General features: G+C 48.6%; 4 protein-coding genes across 4 annotated transcripts; 2 read left to right on the plus strand and 2 right to left on the minus strand.

Moving 5' to 3' along the window:
- Positions 1–513: 513 nt before the first annotated feature.
- On the plus strand, positions 514–1,186 carry LTR64_000426 (uncharacterized protein; the record flags this gene model as incomplete). The annotated part of the gene is made up of 2 exons (XM_064894811.1): positions 514–794; positions 919–1,186. 2 exons carry the CDS (start codon positions 514–516, stop codon positions 1,184–1,186), a joined length of 549 nt encoding a protein of 182 aa, XP_064757498.1.
- Positions 1,187–1,614: 428 nt separating this feature from the next.
- UTP5 (Small subunit (SSU) processome component) lies at positions 1,615–4,170 on the minus strand (the record flags this gene model as incomplete). The annotated part of the gene is made up of 2 exons (XM_064894812.1): positions 1,615–3,580; positions 3,629–4,170. The coding sequence occupies 2 exons, from the start codon at positions 4,168–4,170 to the stop codon at positions 1,615–1,617; spliced, it is 2,508 nt and encodes an 835-aa protein (XP_064757499.1).
- Positions 4,171–5,985: 1,815 nt separating this feature from the next.
- BDF1 (transcription initiation at TATA-containing promoter protein) lies at positions 5,986–8,719 on the plus strand (the record flags this gene model as incomplete). The annotated part of the gene is made up of 2 exons (XM_064894813.1): positions 5,986–6,020; positions 6,073–8,719. The coding sequence occupies 2 exons, from the start codon at positions 5,986–5,988 to the stop codon at positions 8,717–8,719; spliced, it is 2,682 nt and encodes an 893-aa protein (XP_064757500.1).
- A 3,758-nt stretch (positions 8,720–12,477) lies between these two features.
- VMA2 (Vacuolar ATP synthase subunit B) lies at positions 12,478–14,118 on the minus strand (the record flags this gene model as incomplete). Its single annotated transcript, XM_064894814.1, has 3 exons — positions 12,478–13,611; positions 13,662–13,823; positions 13,873–14,118. The coding sequence occupies 3 exons, from the start codon at positions 14,116–14,118 to the stop codon at positions 12,478–12,480; spliced, it is 1,542 nt and encodes a 513-aa protein (XP_064757501.1).

A 14,118-nucleotide genomic window follows, 5' to 3' on the forward strand; every position in this document is an offset into this window, starting at 1 on the left:
CTTGAAGTATAGGATGTGGGAGCCTTCGAGTAATTCCGATAACGATAACAGATTGACTATTTGTACGTTATTAAACAACTGCCATCTCCTTTCAATTTCGCCTTGTATTAGAAAGACCTCGATACAGCCAAAAACACCTCTAATGGTCAAGAGACGTGTTGCAAGACCGACTTGTGATGAACACTGACTCTCAAAAACTAGAACGCGTTAAAACTGTTGATGGTGCAATTTGAACGGGAAACTGTGGGAAATGCTGCTCCTGCCTGAGGAACGAGGTGCAATATTACCTATTTTTTGACCCGTTTATACGTGAGTAACCATTGGAATGGGGAAAGGTCAATCAGCCTCTCACAAAGTGACTGTCACTCAATGTTCATCTTTCCTCGAAACGTTCTCATGACGTATAATCTGCATAACTTTGAGGTTAAATGGGCTTCCTCATCAGCACATACAACAAGTTCTACCTCTTGGCACGTCTATACTCCCGGAGATTGTCACGCCTGACAGACCACCATGAAGATGCTCACGTACCTGACCATCCACCTCCTTGGCTTCATCAGCCTTGTAGCTGCTCAACTCAACAATATCACAACCCCTTCACTCAACCTCACCACGATTGCTACTTCGAACGGCTCGTCCGTTCTCGAATGCTGGCAGTTCCCAGGCTTTGCAGCATCCGCAACACCAGGCGTCTCAGGAGCACTGAACCTCTTCCTTGGCAATACCTCTAATGCTTCGTACACTGTGATCCCTGCACGGTTCAATGGTGGTGTGCACACTGCGCCCGCTGCTCAGTATGTCTGGTTCTCCGAGATACTTGTCTCATCATCCTGCCTGTACCCTGAGAGTCCACGTCCTTGATAGAGCTCAACCTATACCTCTCTGCCCCCCAAACACTCCCACTAACCACAAAACCAGACTCGTGTTCTTCGCATCCGGCCTAGCACACATCACCCTCCCAAACACAACCATCACTCCAACGACAGAAGCATGGATTCAAGGCGGGAAGTACGGGTTGATCCTCGCTGCTGATACGCCAAATGTCTCCAGATACGGCCATATCACGATGTATCCTTCAGATGCGGATACCGTTGCAATGCAGGTGCCGTTTGCGGATGGCGAGGTTCCTGATCATGAAGTGTTGTATGCTGGGCCGTGTGGGTGGGCGGAGATGGTTGGGATTTGAGGTGTGGTTAAGTGATGTACGTTGAGCTGTTGTTTGCATAGAGTGGATATTCGGAGGACGGTAATTCTAGATACGATTGTTCTAGCTCGAATATGAGCAGAGAAGCCTGTTACAGACATGGGAAGCAGACGCAAGTTCTGACTCCGGAGACATATTCTTGTAATGTAGCTATTCCGCTATACTATACTTCCGTTGTAGGTCTCCTCTTTCAGTACACGCCCTGGGAAAACAATGCTTTTCCAACAGATATCTGCTCGTGAACCAACGCTATGCAAATGCACTCATATCCTCATGACACTGCGGAACGCCACAATTTTCGTTGACTATACATTAGTTACACATCTTGCCCGAATGGCCGGCCTCTTGAATTGCACTTTGAGTCTTCACCAAGCACCTTCTCCCATTCTGTAAACGGCCTGTTCCGATGCTCATCGGTGTTTCGACTTCTTCTTCAATGGTCGTTCAGGTTCGTCGTCTAGAAGGGTATTCTCTTCTTCTTGAGATATTTCACCGTCGTTGATGAAGTCGACCATCGATGAATCCTCCTCTTCGTCGTCTTCCTCTTCCTCTTCGTCATCTTCATCTTCGCTGTCTTCGGTGCCAGTCTTCTCATCGTCTTCGGAACCTGATTCACCTGAAAGTACAGCCTCATTGTCGATGATACCGTTCAGATGCTTTCGCTGAGGCTCGTCTGCGTCAGAGTCCTCAGTCTGCTCGTCACTATCTTCGAAATGACCATTGGTGAGAGGCATATCCTCGTCATCACTACTTTCGGGACCACCAATCAGGTCCTGCAGGTGTTTCGTCGATCGAGCCGATTTCGATTTCTGTCTCGATACGGGAGCATCCTCATCAAGGTCTTCATCACTAGACCAATTGTCGGTTTGTCCTTCAACGTAGATAGCTGCTGGACCCTGCTCGATACCTTTTCGATGGGCTTCGGCCTGAGCTCTGAAAGACTGTTGAGCACTCATCATATCGAGCTTGCCTTTCAGTAGAAGAATGCTTGGTAAGACTTGTGATCGCTCATTCAATACTTGGTAAAGCGTTCTGAGCTTCGAAGCCACTCCTGCCTGACTGGCTATCGCTCCACCATGGGCGATCATCGTTGACTGAACCCAGGTAAGAAGATGTCCGTAACGGCCAGGACGACTTGCTAATCGCTCGGCCAGCTTTGTGAGCAGGGTCGCAGCAAGCGAAGAGTCTAGCCGTAAAATAGTATTCTGAATGATCATTTCGTCTGTAACGTGCAAACACGTTTCCAGTAGACTCTGATCGTTCGTGCGTAGCGACTGAGCAAGTACAGTGCCTAACGACATGCCCGAGGGCAACATCAAAGTCTTTGATTCTGGCACTCTTGCCAACGCTTTGTCATTAACTTGCAGGGCGTCTGTGATCATGATGGCCTCGGGATTTCTTGCTGCTAAGAGATCACCAAACGAAGGCTCAGCCGACTCTTCTCCGTTATTTGACATTGGATCTTCTGGCTCTGACCTAACATCCTCCATGTCTGCGTCAGTGTCACCATCGGACTCAGCGGCAGAGTCTATGTCAGCTTTCTCATCGATATCTTCGTTTTCGTTGTCTATCTCTTCCTCGTCGCTGCTTTCGATCTCCACAGGCGCTATCTGTGAACCTGGTTCAGCGGAGCCATTGACTACAACTGTTCTGGAATCATTCACTTGAGTTTGACTCGTATCCTTGGTACCGTTGACAGATGCAGTGTTCAGTGCGGAAACGGACCTGGGCCGGACCACTTCCCTGACACCTGTGAACAGTAGTTCGCCTGAGCCCTCATCTTGCCATCTGACTTTCTGGAAGACTGGTACAGCACCTGCTTCCATCGATGCAACGACAAGGTTTGGTCCATTAAAACATGCAGTAAATGCAGGTACTTGTTTCCTGTCTGTTTCCGAGCTAATCAATTTCACGACAGCGTCGGCTTTCCTTGTCAAAGCTTTCCGCTTCGTCTTTATGCCTCCATCGACTGGCTGTGGTAACGAAAATGGCCTCGTGAAAATCTCAACAAGTCCATCTCTTGTCACAACTGCCAGCATTTGATCTTCGGAGGCTGTCGGATGGTGAATCTCGGCACATTCGATGTCGCCGCCAGCCACCAAGGTGCGCACGATCTTCTTGCTCTTCAGATCGTAGACATTGATATAACGATTCTGGTCTGATGCAAGGAACATGCCCTGACTATCTTTCGCGTGCATATTCGACCTTATCAGCGTATGTATAGAACTCTTGAAGGCATCGAAAGCTTCCGTCGAGGAGCCATCTTCTGAGTCGGTGGTGATCGCATAAGGTGTACCAGAGGCGCACAATATTTGAGGAGGGGTCTGAGTCGGCGAGCTAAGTGTTTGTATCGAAACATCGGACAGAGAAATTGATCTATCAAAAGTTAATCACAACTATACGAGAACACGAGCAGGCACAAACCTTATAGCTTTATCATTTTGAAGATTCCATTGAACCAGTTTGCTGTCCTCTCCAATACTCCATGCCTGCAAGTTGTCTTCGGGAACAAACCTGAAATCCCGAATTCCTCTTTCGTGACCACCTCTCAATGTACCTACAACATCGCCTGTCGACAAGGACAACATACATACTTCAGATTTCGATGTGCCATAGGCTACAGCAACATCTTTTTGCTCGTGCGTTCGCTTTCGCTTCTTCTTGCTGGAAGCCCTTTGCTCCCTGTATCCAGTCCCATAACATCCCCAATCAAGGCAAGTGACGGTCGTTCCAGCTGAGACGGAATGCTGCTGTCGAAGCCGTCCATTTGAAGTGTCGTGTATGCGCAGTTGCTGAGACTCGAAAGATTGCAGGATGGATGCGAAGAGGTGAAGCTGAAGATAGGACGGTGCGAAGGAAGACTTTAGTAGAGACGATTTGCCCGAGGTTGTCGAGGTCGGAGGTGTGGTCAACGTGGAAGTCGACGAAATTTTGGTTATAGCAGTGGCACTCGACTTCTTACCCATTTTAGCTGTCTGGACGCTGAGGCGTGACTGCCAAATAGCAATATGAACGTGTACGAATTCTGGCTAGTAACATTCGCGCCTGCCTTACATCTCGTTGCAACTTTTGCGACAACTTATGAACTGTAACAGCAGCTACGATTTTTTGGAACGCCTACCAAAAAGTTTCTGGTCACCGCAGAAAAACGAACTATGCTGTTTCAGGTTAGTAGGAAGAATCCATTCCTCGAGACATTCGTTCTTCAGGCATCTCACTTTTTCCCTCTCATAGTTTCCCTCTCATTACTATTTTGTGTGTAAAACTTCCGACGTGTTGCGCGAACGTTTGAGCTGCCTTGCTGATCATGTAAGCGGCGGCACTAAGTCGGTTTTCTTTCAATCTATTGCTGCGTTTACCAGTTCTTGAAATGTGGAAATCTACTCATCAGCTTCATGTGGTTAATGCCTTCCCAACCTACCTGCTACAATGGTGAGTATAGTACAGAGAGTGGCTTGCATCGCGGACTAAGAGGAGCTTTCCGTGCAAGGACTTTTGGTTGACCCTTTCACCATTGACGTGCAATGCGGCAGCAAACAAGAGCACCCGTCATACGATAGGACAACACAAGACATGAAGGCGTTCCCTCTCCTCATCTCCGAATTTTGGTCGGAGCCCACGGATACCCGCATTGAGGGAATGACCTAGGAAACCCTACGTTATGAAACAACTTACTAAAACCAGGGTCAGTTGCCTTGAGCAGAATGCACGTGATGGACATGCGCATGTTGAAGGAATATCAAAAGCGGGCGGAATTCGTGGGATTGAGGAAGACGCCTGGTATAAATCGGACCCCGAACCAATCAAAGGAACCAGAAGAACTTTGGAAGAAGGTGTTCTATTGGCTAGTTGACCGTGAGGGAAAGCGGGAATCGTGGCTGGTGTTAGACGGCAGCTTTCGACGCGTCCTCTGGTGCCCTACTATCGTAAACATATAGGGGAGGCGACATGCACAGCGAAGGCAGATGTGTTTCTATTGGATAAGAAACATGTATGGAGCATATATTTTCTTGGGAGACTAAACTTTAACAAGGCATAGTGGACACCATTGATCTCAGTCAACCTGTCCATGATTGATGGTTTAAGTAGCTTCAGCCCCTCGCAGGTCTTCTCGCCCTCGATTTCTCACCTTCAAACCTGAAGTCGACCTCCAACTCGCGAAACACGCCAAGACTTTCTGCCGCGTCGCAACTCTTCCGACACGCTTTTTCATCACAACACAATTATACTTCCATCATCAGCGCATCACTGGTTCAGCTGCGCACTTCCTCCAAAAGTGCGCATCTCAAAGTGACCGCTCCTTGCGTCTTTTCCAGGCTCATCCCATGACGCATTAATGATATTTGCGCATATACCCAAATTTGGAAGGTCCCATCACTCTGCTGCAGCCTTGGCACTTCGGATAGTGTTTCTCGACCAGCGACTTCTTCCACCGAGTCGCAAGTTGTCTGATCAGGCTCACTTCAAAGTCTTCTCACCTTTAGGTGGCTAGGGTCAACCAATTGTTGCCACTTGATTGTGTCAGCACTTCGTACCTGCCGTTGCTGTCCGCAGCGAATTATAAATCTAGCTCCACCGTCGTCGATTCTTGTTCCAACGTTCCATACCGTCAATCGAAAACTCCGCTACCCTACCACGATCAATACTTTTCTCCTCCCAGAGACAAGCGCGAGAACAACTCCTTGCACCGCACCAAACCCCTGTATATTTGCGCATTCATCGATTGATTCATTTCACTTTTGTTCCATCGGCTGGTCCGACCTGTGCAAACACATTACATAATGGCTGATGTGGAGGCACAATTAGAGGCTAATGGGTAAGTAGATACGCTTTATCACGATCACAAGTTTATTCTGACGTCGACCTAGTCTACCGACACAATTTGAGTCAACATCAAACCAACCAGAAGTGTCGCATGCTGCCGCGAATGTCACTGCCACTATATCCAATGCGGAGATATCACAAGTGAAACAGCAAGCACCTGCTCTGGAAGTGAATACAATATCGAAACCAGTTCAGCCCGTCGAGCCAACACCACAACAACCGCCGGATCCTGCGCCGCTTAAGAATGACGTGTCACTACAACAGAACGGCGATGCGGCGCAGGTGTTGGATAACGCGAGTGTCAACGGCAACTCCGGAAAGAATACCAACAGTATAAATTCCGCGAGCGACCTGACCTTAGACAATTCTTCTCTTTCCAACTCATTATCGCTGGCCCCACAGTCCTCAAATCCCGTCATAGAGATGTCAACAATAACCGAACCTCTTACGCAACACGATCCCATGCCTGATCAGGCACCAATATCAGACCTGCGCACTGCGCCACATTCGGATGCGCTGTCTGATGAGGCTGTCGCTAATGTGGAAGCAGCCAAGCATGAGATGGATAACAACGCAGATAGTGAACCCTCAACAACTGCCCTACGACAACCTGAATTGCCGTTGTCGCCTACTGAGAAGGAAACCGGTTTACGGACTCCACAATCCCCGCCCCCCGTATCTGAGCTCGTACCCACCACAACCGTAGAGTCGCAAAATGGCGCCATCGTTCCATCGGTTGAGTCTGTGGATGCCACAGTCTCTGGCGAGAATCCGTCGGATCCAGCTCCAAACCCCGCTGTTCCTGCTGGTGAGCCTCAGGATCAGGAAATGACCGACGTCCCTTCTCAGCCTGTAAAGCATGAAAGAGATGAAGATACATCTGATGAACCACTAGCCAAGCGAATGAAGACAGAAGACGAGGCTGCGCCAGTCCAGGAATCAAACTTCAAAGTACCTGCAAGTCCTGCGCCCTTAAACAGTGGTCCAATGCCTACAGAACCAACCGGACCGGATGATGTTGTGACGCCAGCGAGATTACAACACATGAAGAAGGTTATCTCTAATCTGAAGAAGAGTAACGCATCTCAGGCCTTCCGCATACCTGTGGACCCTGTTGCCTTGAAAATTCCAACATATCCGGATGTCATTAAGAAGCCAATGGATCTGAGCAAAATCGACAACAGACTGAAGCTGAACCAGTACGCATCTGTCGTAGCCTTCAAGAACGATTTCAATCAGATTGTTCAGAATGCTGTGGATTTCAATGGACCGGATCACACTGTGACACAAGCAGGAAGAAAGATGGAAAGTTCTTTCATCAACCAAATGACTCAACTGCCAGCAGCTGCTCTAGCTGAGCCTAAGGTGGAAAAGAAGGCGATCAAACCCAAGATAGAGCCTGTCAGATCACCTGCACCAAGAAGACAATCCGTCACTGGCAAGGCGGCATCACCTGCCGCCTCCCCAGCAACCTTTGCCCCTGATCCCAACGGCATGCCGTTGATTCGACGAGACTCCGCTCTGGATCGACCGAAGAGAGCCATCGTGCCAACTAAGCGCAGCTCAGACTTCGGTAGCGCACGACCAAAGAAGAAGAAGTATGAGCTGGAGATGCGGTTTTGCGATGAAGTTCTCAAGATAATCAGCTCCCCGAAGCACTGGGCCGCCAATCAATACTTCACGCATCCTGTGGATCCAGTTGCCTTGAATATCCCAACGTATTTCCAGGTTGTCAAGAAGCCCATGGATCTACACACTATCCGTCAAAAGCTCGACGCAGCCATGTACGAGAGAGCCAAGGACTTTGAGGATGATGTGCGCTTGATCTTCAAGAATTGCTACAAGTTCAACCCAGAAGGTGACTATGTTTATCAGCGAGGTCAAGAGTTGGAGAGACTGTTCGAGCAGGAGTTCAGCAAGAAGCAGGACTGGATTGCAGCACGTGAGCCTGACTCAGAGCCTGCTAGCGTTGGTGGTGACGATGACGACGAAGAGAGCGAGGAAGAGCCCGACGCCGAAAGCGATGAGGATGACCAAAGCAATCAGCTTACCTCACTTCAAAAACAGCTTGAAGCTATTCGAGGTCAGATGGCGCAGCTCGAGAAGAGCAAGAAGAAAAAGGCCAGTCCAGGAGTATCGCAAAAGAAGGACAAGAAGAAGGACAAGAAGCAGCAGCCAAGCGCAAAGTTCCCAGGCCTGCAGCTACAAAAGGACAAATCGAAGAAGCCCCATGGGAAAAAGGCTAAGCCTGAAAAGGAACGATACGTCACCTTCGCAGAGAAGCAGTACATTTCCAATGGAATTGCTATGCTGCCTGAACGACCAATGGCGGAAGCACTCAAGATCATCCAGTCGAGCGTGCCAACTCTGTCAAACAGTGAGCAAGGTGAGATCGAACTCGACATTGAGGAGGTGCCTAACTCTGCCTTGCTTAAGCTTCTCTCTTTTGTCAAGAAGTATGCTGGTCCACCACCAGTGGAGGCGAGAGACGATACGTATGCCGGTGCAGCGGCGCCTAGCAAACCGAAGAAAGTCAAGACAATGTCCAAGCATGAGCAAGATTTACATATCGCGGAGCTGAAGGGCACTCTGGGCCACTATGAAGCTGGTTCTCCCGATGCTCTGCAATCCGTAGAGACTGGTGCCGAAGACTCCGACGAAGATTCTGACAACGAGAGTGAGGAGGAGTAAGCTCAACTCGTCGCATGTATATCGGTCGTTTGGTCTTGTGATATTCTTCTCGAGACAGGGAAGAGTTATGATTGGTGTGTTTTAGCGTGAGTTCCGAGTGTGCAGATGCATTGTGTGCATAACGCATGGCGCGGGGAGGGACAGTAGCGAGTACATACCCATACGCGCGCGCTGTCTTGCAGAGGCTGTGACAGCAACAGAGTTGTTTTCTTGCTTCACACATATCTTCTCTTCCGTTTTGTATGGTCGTTCTGAGTTGTAGTTGCTGAGCTTGTGTTGTTGCCCATGCTGCGACTCGAGGGCTGATTGGTTGCCCAGAGAATTGCTGTCATACTAATTCGAGAGTGATCGCGCACTGTGCATAGGGCTCAGGGTTGTTGACCGTGCACGATTCTGTCCTTTCGTGGCGGGACAACCTGTAATAGGCCAGTATTCGCGTCTCAGGTCTGCTTTCGTCCGTATAGTGATGCAGACTAGCCAGTCTCAGCACTCTCCAATACATGTTTGGTCTTATTTAGTCGGAGTATGAACACCTGTTGCGGTGCTTCTAACACAAGTAGATTTCAAACACATTGTTTCCCAGCAAAGATAATGGTTGAATGTCAGCTGCTTATTGAGTCTAGCCTGGTCCTCAGACACGTTGAATTGAACATCTGACTTGGTGGTTGCACGATGTCGTACACAATTGAGTAGAGGTATGCTCCAGCGGTTGTGTGAGACTGCGCAATAGCTTGGCCGTTGACGTTGACTTCTTGTTTCGTGGGAACAATGAGGTGTCGCAATGGGTATTTTCTGGTTCGCATGCTTGCACCAAGTTATCGATCTTGACTTTTGCAAGTACCAGCCATCTATCCGGCACGAAAGCTCAACTCTTAGTAATATCAAGCATGCCAGTTTGGCAGCCTTCCCTTCAGTGGCTGAGAGTGCTCCCAATGCCAAACAATGGCCGGGTCTGATGGGGTGGGAGGAATTATCAAGGTAGTCAACGCGAATGACTGTCGCAGAGGGCAGAAAGCGTTGTCATGCTTGATCAGCGCGAGTATAGGCAAGCGTTCGATCGTTTGTTAATAGCCGCAGACACAGGCCGATGATACCACAGGGTGAGTCATACTCGTGTACGTCGTCGTTCTGCTTTCGCAATCGAAAGTGAAGAGTCAAACAGAAGGTTTCTTCCTCTAGCTTGCTAGGTGAGGCAGTTCCATGAGCATCCCCTTCGTCAGTGGGGTGGCTAGGTCGCTGCGTAGTAAGCAGTCAACGTTCGTTGTATGACGCATCACTCATGCTCTTGCACCTTCGTTCATAGGCTTAAGGAGGAGATGAGTGCCTGTCACGGCCGCATAGCCAGCTATCGAGGAGGAACGGAATATCCTTGTTCTGTCGCATGGTCAAGTTCTTACGACAACCCAACCATAGATTAGCTCGGGTCACTATAACAGAGGCTACCAAAAGGTCTGCAATAGAGCACATAAGGGAAGAGCGAACACAATCGTAGAGGACGAAGACGTGTGTTGGTGGCTGAGGTACATCGTTGTGCGATCATATTGGAAATCAGCTGGGAACTCGAAGAGACTCGGTAGAGGCGCCCAGAGCGCCTGGCGTGTTCGGTTCCGGTGTATGACCTTAAGTTAGGGTACCAAACCTGAAACTTCTCTAGGAGGTTTACAGCATCATCGAACAGGATTGTATGGTGAAAGGATAAGATGCTCAGATGCGTATCAGGGGAACCAATCGAATTAGAATCGGCACGATTGGTATTGATTGTTATAGTATTGAGAAGAACTACATATCCATTGCTGGAGGGTGGGTTGTACCTAAACTCGGTGCGCGAGCTTCCCGGCAGCAGTTTACTAGTAGCAGGCTTTTGTAAAGCCACTGACGCAAATCGTAGCCAGTGGTCAATATCTGTCTACGAATTCTGGTCCATCTTGTTAATTGAAGTGAGCATAGCTGCCTACTGATGGTCCAAAGTACAAATTGGCTGGCAAAGACACGACATACTGTGCGATTGTGCGCCTAGTGTGATTGCCTGCAGAACTCATATTTAGACAAGTCTGCTTGGCCGCAATGTAGACAAGTACTGTGGGAGGTAGCAAAGGTCTGCCAATAGCTGAGGTCCTGGTGTAGAGTGTGTAGTGGCACCTTCTATTTCCAGCAAGGTCAGTGGCCAGACGGCCGTTGTATCTGCATAGTAGCACTGCGACGGGCTCCTTTCGTCGAGTTTGTCGAGTGTTGCATCGCTCCTCAATGGTTGTATATACTGCCTCGATAATCCCAGGTTGATAAAGGTGACTTCTGTCTTCCTTTCTCTCACCATGGAAATGTTGGTGAGTGTGCGCAATCATTCATAGGTCAGCACTTTGCAATCATCAACTACGAAGTCACCTCCATTGCATAAAGGCTCATGTCTTCCTCTACCAGCAGTGTTGGTACCGATGGTATGGCGCTCTCACCCTCGCTTCCTTGTTTGTGTTGCTGCTTGATCCTGCCCATGTTTTGTTCGTGGATTTATGAACCTACTCCTTGGTTTTGACTTCATTTCAGGTATACCTACCCAAACATCAGCGGGCTCACGAATGATAGAGCATTTTGTGCTTGAGAGTGCTCATCGTGGTGTCTATGCCGCCGGCACTGTACCGTCAAAGCAGAGGACCAAGAATATCATCGTCGCTGTCGACAAGGCACTTTCTTCCTTCGAGCAGGCCTCACCTCGTTCCGAATGAGCCAGCAGGCTCATACATGATGCATTCTCGTAAGGATACGATTCCCTGACCTTGGTAACTCATCTTTCTAGAACTTGCATCTTTTCATGTGTCATGCACCTCGGGTCGTTCTTCGAATGGTCCCGGTCCAAGAACGTTGCGATTTGGGTGATGCATCAACACATTTTCGATCAAAACTCAACAACCATAGCTCGAAAACGCATCAAAATCACATGCCGACATCTTAACGCGATTACACACATTCAATAAGTAGTTGTGCTCCCTTGCTAACGATATGATGCAGGACATAAAAACACCGTTAGTGGTTCGACAAGGTGGTAAATGTCGTTGGGACGTGCAACACACGCGTGAGCCAAAAGGTGGAGGGTGGGATGCAGTGGTGGCCGAACGATTATTCGGAGTAAGTCCAGCGGCAGAACTTAGCCTATCAGAGACGTCTTGGCAGCCACGACCGTGGTGTCAGCGATATTTTGGTGGCGGGCCTGCATGCACGGATTTTGGTACCATTAAGTAGGCACGTGGGTGAGTGTCTGAAACGAAATATTTTGAGCTTTTCTGGGAGCGAAACAGCCGAGTTTTGGTTGTGCATGTGATCTTTTGGCGTTCAGACTAGTTCGGTACTTTTGTTTGAACATGAGAGAACTTTTGTGAATGTGAGATGAACCTGGTAAGATTGACAGGCAACAGGCAAAAGCAACAGGCAAAAGAGATGGACTAGTCCCATTGAAGGACTCTAGTACTGGTCACATGACATACAGGAGTTGGCCCAAACGACGCTCATACCTCCGTTACACTACCGGCAATATATTGTCTTCAGGTTGTGTTCCTGGTGGCTTGTCACAATCGAATCTATGCTTCTCAAACGCCATATAACGAAGGATATATAACAGACGATCTGAAACATCATGGAAACCTCAACTCATTGATGCGTACTCTGAAGCGGAGACAACATTCCCAATCAGTACATGGGCACTCCGAGCTTTATTGCGACCAACACCTGGTATGAACTGCGTACCATCTGGAAGGTGTATACTTGCCTCAGTCAAGCAAATCTTGGCTATCTCCGTTGACTTGCTTGCCGTCCTTCGTGTTATCCTTCGTATCCTTGTTGCCTTTCTTGTCAGTACCCTTTCCCTTCCTTGCATAGAACTCATCAAGCACCTTAGCTGGTATTCTGTTAAGGAGTTCCTTCGGGAAGATCCTGAGCAGGTTCCAGCCAAGATCAAGCGAATCGAAGATACTTCTCTTCTCATATGGCGATTGATTGATGAAATTTCTCTCGAACTTCTCCAAGAACTCGATCGATAACTTGTCTTCTGAAGACAAAGCCTCTTCACCAACAACAGCTTTCATGGATGCAGCGTCTCGACCAATGGCATATTTGGCATATAGCTGGTTTGAGACATCGCCGTGATCTTTACGCGTCAGACCTTCACCAATAGCAGACTTCATCAGTCGGGATAGGGATGGCAAGACGTTGATTGGAGGGTAGACGCCCTTATTGTACAGCTGTCGATCAACGAAGATCTGGCCCTCCGTGATGTAGCCTGTCAAATCAGGAATAGGATGTGTAATATCGTCGTTAGGCATAGTCAAGATAGGTATTTGTGTGATTGAGCCATTTCGACCTTCAACACGACCAGCTCTTTCGTAGATTGTAGACAAATCGGTATACATGTAACCTGGGTAACCACGTCGACCTGGCACCTCTTCTCGGGCAGCGGAAACTTCTCGCAAGGCATCGCAGTAGGAGGACAAATCCGTCAAGATGACTAGAACGTGCTTTTCAAGCTGGTAAGCGTAGTATTCTGCTGTTGTAAGAGCCAATCGAGGGGTAATGATACGTTCAATCGTAGGATCGTTGGCCAAGTTCATGAACAGTGTGACACGCTCCATAGACCCGTTCTCTTCAAAATCTCTTTGGAAGAATCTTGCAGTTTCCATGTTCACACCCATAGCACCAAAGACAATAGAGAAGTTGTCCTCGTGGTCATCGTGTATGCCCTTGCTAGCCTGCTGTTTCACTAGACCTGCTTGACGACAAATCTGGGCAGCAATTTCATTGTGAGGTAGACCGGCGGAGGAGAAGATAGGGATTTTCTGACCACGAGCGACCGAGTTCATTGTGTCAATAGCAGAGATACCTGTCATGATCATTTCCTCTGGATATACCTGTAACACGTCAGCCTCTGTCGACTAGTAAGGAACTCTAGACTGCTCACTCTTGAATATGGATTAATCGGCGAGCCGTTGATGTCAAGATAATCTTCTGCCAACACCTTGGGGCCTTTGTCTATAGCTCTTCCTGATCCATCGAAAACACGACCCAGCATGTCTTCCGACACACCAAGCTTCAAGCTGTGTCCGGTGAATTCGACTTTTGTCTGTATGGCATCAGTACATGCTAGACAGGACATGGTCGACCTTGATTACCTTCTTGACATCGATACCAGTAGTTCCTTCAAATACCTGCACAACTGCACGGTCACCTCTTGCCTCCAACACTTGACCGCTTCTTTCAGAGCCATCTGGTAGAGTCAAGCTGACAATCTCGTTGTATCGTGGGAATTTGACATTGTCCAAAATGACCAGAGGACCATTGACGCCTCCAATAGTATTGTACTTCAGGCGAGGCTTGATCGAGGTCATGCGCGCATCCAGCTCCGCCGTTTCAGCCAT

Source organism: Lithohypha guttulata (assembly GCF_036872675.1).
Source record: "Lithohypha guttulata strain CCFEE 5908 chromosome Unknown scaffold_1, whole genome shotgun sequence".
Taxonomy (NCBI): Eukaryota; Fungi; Ascomycota; class Eurotiomycetes; order Chaetothyriales; family Trichomeriaceae; genus Lithohypha; species Lithohypha guttulata.